The sequence below is a fragment of the Citrus sinensis genome, chromosome 3, assembly GCF_022201045.2.
Source record: "Citrus sinensis cultivar Valencia sweet orange chromosome 3, DVS_A1.0, whole genome shotgun sequence".
Taxonomy (NCBI): Eukaryota; Viridiplantae; Streptophyta; class Magnoliopsida; order Sapindales; family Rutaceae; genus Citrus; species Citrus sinensis.
In genome coordinates this window covers 20,963,932-20,971,014 of record NC_068558.1, presented here as the reverse complement: position 1 = coordinate 20,971,014, position 7,083 = coordinate 20,963,932, and the positions used below count along the sequence as shown (strand labels likewise).

The following is a 7,083-nucleotide window of genomic DNA, read 5'->3' as shown; positions in this document are numbered from 1 at the left end:
AACTTTGCCATTTTATAAATATCAAAATGCTATTCAAATACAATAATTCTCTAAACAAACAAACACCATTCGATTGCCCTTTAGGGCATATTACTAACAACCAGCACAAACAGAAGCTGTCCCACAACTAAAGGTCACCTCCTCCTCTCCGAATTCCCACAACTGGACAACGCATTCTATAGACCGATGCCAGTGATGATTACTGGAGTGCCATCCTTCTTGAAGAGATAAATGGTGTACGTCACTTCTGTGCTCATGCAAGCGGACAATTCAAAGACTCTGAAAAGAATTACCATGTGATCTACAAAGAGATTTTGGCGGCCAAGTATGGAATCAAAAAATTTAAATTTCATCTAATCAGCCATAAATTCCTTATCAACATGGACAACTATTCTTTTCCTCAAATCTTTGACTTCAAAAATAAGTTGCTCCCTGACAAACAGTTGCTCAGCCTAAAAAACTAGTTTGCTAGATATGATTTTACTGTCCAACATATAAAAGGCAAACAGAACCTCATCCCAGACTTCCTTACACGTCCGACTATAAATAAACCCTCACTTATTTCCTCCATCCACACCATCCCAATTATAGCCATGAATCGTCAACTTCCTTTCAAAGCTCTCAACCAAAGAACCTTTCCCATGAACATTCCTTTTAAACTAGTCCTCACACACATCACCACTCCTAAGTTCTCACCAGATCTTCTCTGGACTCTCCTTGAATGGTATTCCCCACTCACGTGGTGGCAAAAACAACTAAAAAATCTGTGTACTTTTCACGGATTAGACAGAATGCTAGAACAAGAAGCTAACCTGTTCACTACAGTCTTCATCATTCATAGACCTTACTTCCAGCACCGAAAAACAAGAGACTTCTAGACACAAGATATGGCTTATGAATGGAAAACTTATCCCCATCTTTATACTCCCATCCATGATACATCTGTTACCACTGTTCTCAAATCATACCTCATGGATGTTCAGCCACCTACCACAAACATCCACCACACCTCTGTTGGACAATCACACACACCTTGGAGATACCATTGAAAGTACGTGACTTGTTATCCGACAGTGCAGACCAGACTAGTGCCTATTCAGGATCACCTCTGGAATTTACGTCGTCGGTTTCCCGTCGATATACTCAAATGGGGAATCAGAAAAACTTTTAAATAATTTTTTTATCTCGGGTTATATAACCCAAAACAGACTTTCTTTTAGTCTAAAACAGGGTACCAAACCAGATAAGAAATCATCATAAGTTTTCTGATGCACAGGATCCTTGCTAGAGGCAAGTGCAGAGCATACTTCCTTAAGTTTCAAAATGAACAAATTTAATTCTTTATTCTTTTTCTTTCTCTAGAGAGCTTCATTTACAGAGAGAGGAGAGAGGTTTAGAGATTCATAGTGATAAAAACACACGAGAGTTTATTTCTTCCAACTTCTATACCTTACAAGCAAGGGGAGAATCCTTTATATAAGAGAATTCTCAGAGAAGATAGGACAGGACCCCTATCTTTTTTCAAAAGCAAAAGTAAAAGATACATCATGACACAACTTTAATTATTACAAAGTGACAAAGTGTGCTTTAATAATTAAAGCATGACTTTGACAAAAGCAAAAGCTTAAAGTAAAAGCAAATTTTAATAATTATACAAGACAAAAGCATAAAGTAAGACATAATGATTACAACAAGACAAACTACTTTATGGAGAACGGAGATTCATGTAGTCGTCTTCTGATGAGCTTTCTGTTTCATAGGGATTATCATAAGGGGTTGGTGGGAAAAAGGTTTTGGAGAGCTTTGGATGCTTATAGTGGAGACCATAGCCTGGTGGATAAGAAGAATGTTTTCGGCATCCTGGTTTGGAGGGTGATGACTGGGACTTAGGACTAGGCATTTGAGTGGCCTTGTCAACTTTGGAGGGTTGAGATGGTTGAGATGATGATCCGGGTTCATGCATGGATGGCTGGGGAAACTGTTGAAGATGTTGACTTAAAGGAAGAAATTCTTCCCAGGGGTCTTGTGAGTCTTGGTAAAGAAAGTCGGTGTAGTCTGGTTTTTCTTCTTTGATGACGATTCCTGTGGACTTTGGTTTGGATATGGCAGATGGAGTAGGGATCATGATGAGGTCATGTTGTGGACCTAAGGAGGTGTGGAAGATATCTTTGTGGGGCGGAGTTTGGTGGTTTAATTGACAAAGATAATTGTGTAGGTTGGATTGGATTTCATTGTCAATGACAACTGGGTGAGAAGCAGTAAACCATTCATATACCTGGTCTTGAGTCCAAAAGAGATTTGTATCCGGATGTTGGAAGTATGGCCTGTGGATGATAAAAACTGAGGTAAACAGTTGTGCTTCAGAGGCAGGCATACATTCAAGATTGTAAATCTCTGACAGGTGTTGTAGCTTTTTTCTCCACCATGGGATGGGGGAAAACCATTCAAGTAGTGTCTAGGTAAGAGAGGTGGCTTTGTCCGGATTAAGAAGATGTTCCAAAGTGGGAGTGATTGGTAGGACTAACTTGGTGGCATAAAGGACTGTTAGGCACCATATGTACCATAACACATCTTCAGTGGTTTCTCTAGATGGATTAAGGGTTAAACTTGTAAGAAACAGATTTTCTAGGTGGAAGGAGGAAAAAGGAAAGGGTTCTGTGACAAGGTAGGCTTTCATGAAGAAGCGAAAGAGAGCTTTCTTTGCAAATTCTTAGATGGCAAAGACAGAAGAGAAGTTTTTGTTAAAGGGAAAAGTTTTCTTGGTGAGAGCTTCTGGGGGTAGTGATGTAGCCATGAAGATGATTGGAAAGTGGTATGTAGTGGAAAACAGAGTGAGAGGTTTTTCTGGTTTTGAGAGTCTGGATAGCATATCAGGGATGAGGTTCTGGGATCCCTTTATATGGTTGACCGAAAAGTCATATTTGGAAAACCAATCTTTTAATCGGAGTAACATCTTTTCGGGAACAATTTTACCTTTGAAATGGAGAATATTGGGGAAGGTTGAACTGTCCATTCGGATGAGAAAATGGTGTCCAATCAAATGATACTCAAACTTTTTGATGCCATTCTTTACCGCTAAGATTTCTTTGAACACGCTATGGTAATGCTTCTGTGTGTCAGAAAATTGTCCACTAGCGTAGGCGATAAAGTATTCTTTTCCATTGATTTCTTCAAGGAGGATGGCACCCCATGATTCATCACTTGTGTCTGTCTGTAATATGCGCTTTCCATCAGTAATCAACTTTAAAGGAGGCAGATTTTGCACAATTTGCTTAAGAGTAGTGACAGCATTTGTGTGGTCAGCATTCCATTATGGGGGCTTCTTTTTTAATAAAGCTGAGAGGTGGCAAGTGTAGTGGTCCACATGTGGGATGAAGTCTCTGATATAATTGATGATGCCAAGAAACTGTTGAACTTGCTTTTTGGAAAGTTGCTGATCTGGAAAGTGAAGCAACTCTTGGGCAATGTGTTTTCCTGGCTGATAATGGCCATATTTTATGATCATACCAAGGAATTCAATATTGTCGGTAGCAATGGTGCTTTTCTTGGCCAATAACATAATTCCATGACTTTGGACAATATAATAGAATTGAGTTAACAGCTGACGATGTTCATCATGGGATCTTGAAAAAAGCAAAATATCATCAATGTAAATTAATGCATGATGCAGAATAGGCTGAAAGATGTTGACCATGGATTTTTGGAAAATGGATGGGGCAGTTTTGAGGCCAAAGGGTAGGACGGTCCATTGGAAATAGGCATTTGGGATACAAAAAGCAGTTTTGCAACGCTCAGAGGGTTCAATGCCTAATTGCCAGAAACCTGATTTTAAATCAAATTTTGAAAAGATCTGGGCATTTTTGAGAAAAGTAAACATGCTTTGTCGACGGGGCAAGGGAAACTTGTCATCTTGTAAAAACATGTTTAATGGCTGGTAGTCAATAATTAGGCGTTTCTTGCCTCTGACAATTTCAGAATGCTTTTCAACATAAAAGGCTTGGCAAGCCCATTGAGAATGTGTGGGCTCGATTAAACCTTGGGCTAACAATTGGGAACATTCCTGTTGGGCTAGGAGTAATTCAGAAGGACTCATTCCTGGGTGAGTAGCTTTGGTTGGGTTAATGTCTTCATTGAGTTTGAAAGGTAACTTAATGAAGAAAGACTTATTTTTCCACTAAGGGTTATGATGGGTGAACTCAGAATGGGACTCTGGACAGAAACACAAAAGCTTGTTTGAAATATTCTGGTAGGACTGGGGGGTTTCAAACAGATTGTAGAGTTTCAGAATGTCTGTGAAAGGTTTGAACATGGACTTGACTCGAATTCTAGTCGGAAGGATTTGGAGGTGTTTGATCTGGTGACGGATGTCAAAGCCTAATAAGATATCCTTATTAGGAAGGTTTGAACCAATAACCTTGGTCCAAATGACACAGTTGGGGAAGATTTGAATACCAATGGGTTTTTTGGTAATCAGAGAAGTGGTGAATAATTTGCCATTGACAGCTTTGAAATGTTCTTCATATTCTGTCCAGTATTCTGGTGGAACAATATGTGGGTTTAACATATTTCGTTGGGCACCGGTGTCTATGAGACCAATTGCTGGAACAGGCCTTTGGAATTTTGAGGGCAAGATCTGGAGTTTGATGGATGGTATAGGAACAGTAGTGTCAAGAGACAGTAACTGTTGGTGGAAAATGACTTGGGACTGATCACTGTCGGAGTCATCTGAAGAATTCTGTTGTGCGAACATTGTTTCATCATTGGGCTCATCTTGTTCAGAGAAGTAGAATTCCAGTTCATCCTTGTCTGGAGAATAATCTGTAGTGGCTTGGAGATGCTCAACTAACCGAATAGATTTTTCCCGTTTGTTGGGACAATCTTTGGCATAATGGCCTTTCTTCTTGCAGATGAAGCATCTGCTTGATTTTCTCCATTTAAAATCTCTGGAAGAAGATGACTTCTTTCGGAAGAATCTGTAAGGCTTTCTGGATCTGCGAGGTTTGGATGAATGATATGGATTTTTGAATTTCCTAAAATGCCTTTTCTTCTTAGAACTGCAATCACAATCTTTTTTCTTCTGACATTTGATCTGCAAATAAGGCTTTTTGCAAGCACTCCGGAATGGTTCTTTATCTTTCAACAGTTCTTTGAAAAACTGCTTCTGCTCGCAAAGTTTGTCAAGACAGGTTTTGGCAAGCTCAAAGATTTTGCCGAGAGAGATGTTGTCAAGAACAAGATTGGATGCGGTGAGTTGTCTTTGTATGTCTGGTTGGAGTTCGTCTGGTAGGGAGGCCAAAAAGACATGCTTTAATGTTGGCTCATTGAATCCATTAAGCTTATAGAATAGCAGGGACATTCGCTTGTAATGGAAATCAAGATCCTTAGCATTGAGGGAACATCATTTCATGTTGAGATAGTCTCGGCGTGCAGCTTCAAAGACTGCAAAGGGGTCTCCAAGGAATTGATCATGGAGAACACAAGAGCACTTGAGACTTCTGGTAGATCAACAAACTGTAATTGGCGGTAGCGACCTAAGGAATCAAACTAATCTCTTAGAGCACCCGTAAAACGAGTAGCAAACTCTCTAAGGACTTATTGAGTTGTGGCTCCTGGACGTAGCATCTGAAGGTCAATCCAGGTAGACATTTCATTAAGGCGATCACGCCATTTATGAGATGGAAGATCATCAAATGTGAACCATAAGCCATTGGAAGATTTTTGACTGGGTGGACTGGTTTGGGCTTGAGCTGGAGGAGGTTGGTTTGTGACAGAAAATTCAGGCATCTCTTGGTCAATGTCTGAGGGAATATCAACATATGGTTCGGTATGAGAAGTTTGGCCTTGAGGAGGTTGATCAGGTTGGGCCATCAAGATTCTGGTGATATCAGCATAGGACTTTTCAGAATCACTAGTGGATACTGAAGATTCTGTGTCAGTCTCAGTATGGCTATCAGAAACAGCTAGATTTGAATCAAAAGTTTGGTCATCTGTAGTAGAGGAGTGGTCAACTGTATGGGCACTAAACTGGTGCATTGGTTCTTTATCCTTGGATTGAGGAGGAGGTTGGGATAAAAAAGGTGATGGAGGTACTGGTGGGGGTGCTGGCGTCGGTGTATAACCAGGGGATTGTTGGCCAGGGATCGAAATGGAGGACGAATGTAATATGACGGGTCGTGGTTGGGGTTTAGGCTTTGATTTAGGTTTCGGTGGTGGTGGCAATGGATTATCCCGAAAAAGAGTATGAGTCATACCAAATGACTTGGAAGGATCATATTGTCTGATGGGGGAAAGCATAGAGGCAAAAGGATGATAAGTTGGACCTATGGAAGGGATATGAGGGGATGTGGTAAAAAGGGTAGGTCTTTGTTTTTCAGATTCAATCTGAGCAAGCTCAGCTTGTAAGCGTCTGATCTCCCTTTCTTTTTGGACAAATTCTGGGCCATAGTAGTGCTGGGCAAGCATAGTTCGTAACTCAGAATCGAGTTGAGCAATTCTAGACTGGAGATTGTGGTGGATCTGCTGCATCTGTGCAGCGATGGAGTTAACTTTTGTCTCAATCTGTTCAGTTCGTAAACTGATTTTTTCAACTTTGGAATTGATATTCAATAAAGTATCATTCTGAGCTCTAGCATTTTGAGTTTGCCAGTTGAGAACTGATTCAAAAGATTTGGGAGGTTCTAGGTGGCCGGATGAGGTAATTGGTGAAGGGACAAAGGGTTTGGACACAACATTTTGTTGGGAGTCGGTATGGGTTTCTAAAGGAGGAAAAGAGGAAGAATAGTCTGAAGAAGTGGACGAAAACATTATACAAGTCAATGGTGGTGTTGGAAGTGGGATTGGTGATCGAGTCTCAGATTTGCAATGCTTTGCAATCCATTTGAGTTCCTTTTTGTAAATGGGTAATGGAGATGGTGGAGGTGGAGGATCTTGTGGTGGTTTGGGGTTATAGTGGTGGCATGAGACTGGAGATTTTTTCCTTTTGGGTTTCTTTTTCCTTGTGGTGGCATAATCATTATCCTCTTCCCAATCATCCCAGCAGGGACAATTTGGGTCACACATGCCGAAGCCAGGGGCATCCCATAG

The 7,083-nt window shown here is 40.6% G+C and overlaps 1 protein-coding gene across 1 annotated transcript; it reads right to left on the bottom strand.

The window, feature by feature from the left end:
- Nucleotides 1–5,592: 5,592 nt before the first annotated feature.
- On the bottom strand, nt 5,593–6,804 carry LOC127900645 (uncharacterized). The gene has a single exon (XM_052435823.1). It carries the CDS (start codon nt 6,802–6,804, stop codon nt 5,593–5,595), a length of 1,212 nt encoding a protein of 403 aa, XP_052291783.1.
- Between the last annotated feature and the right edge of the window lie 279 nt (nt 6,805–7,083).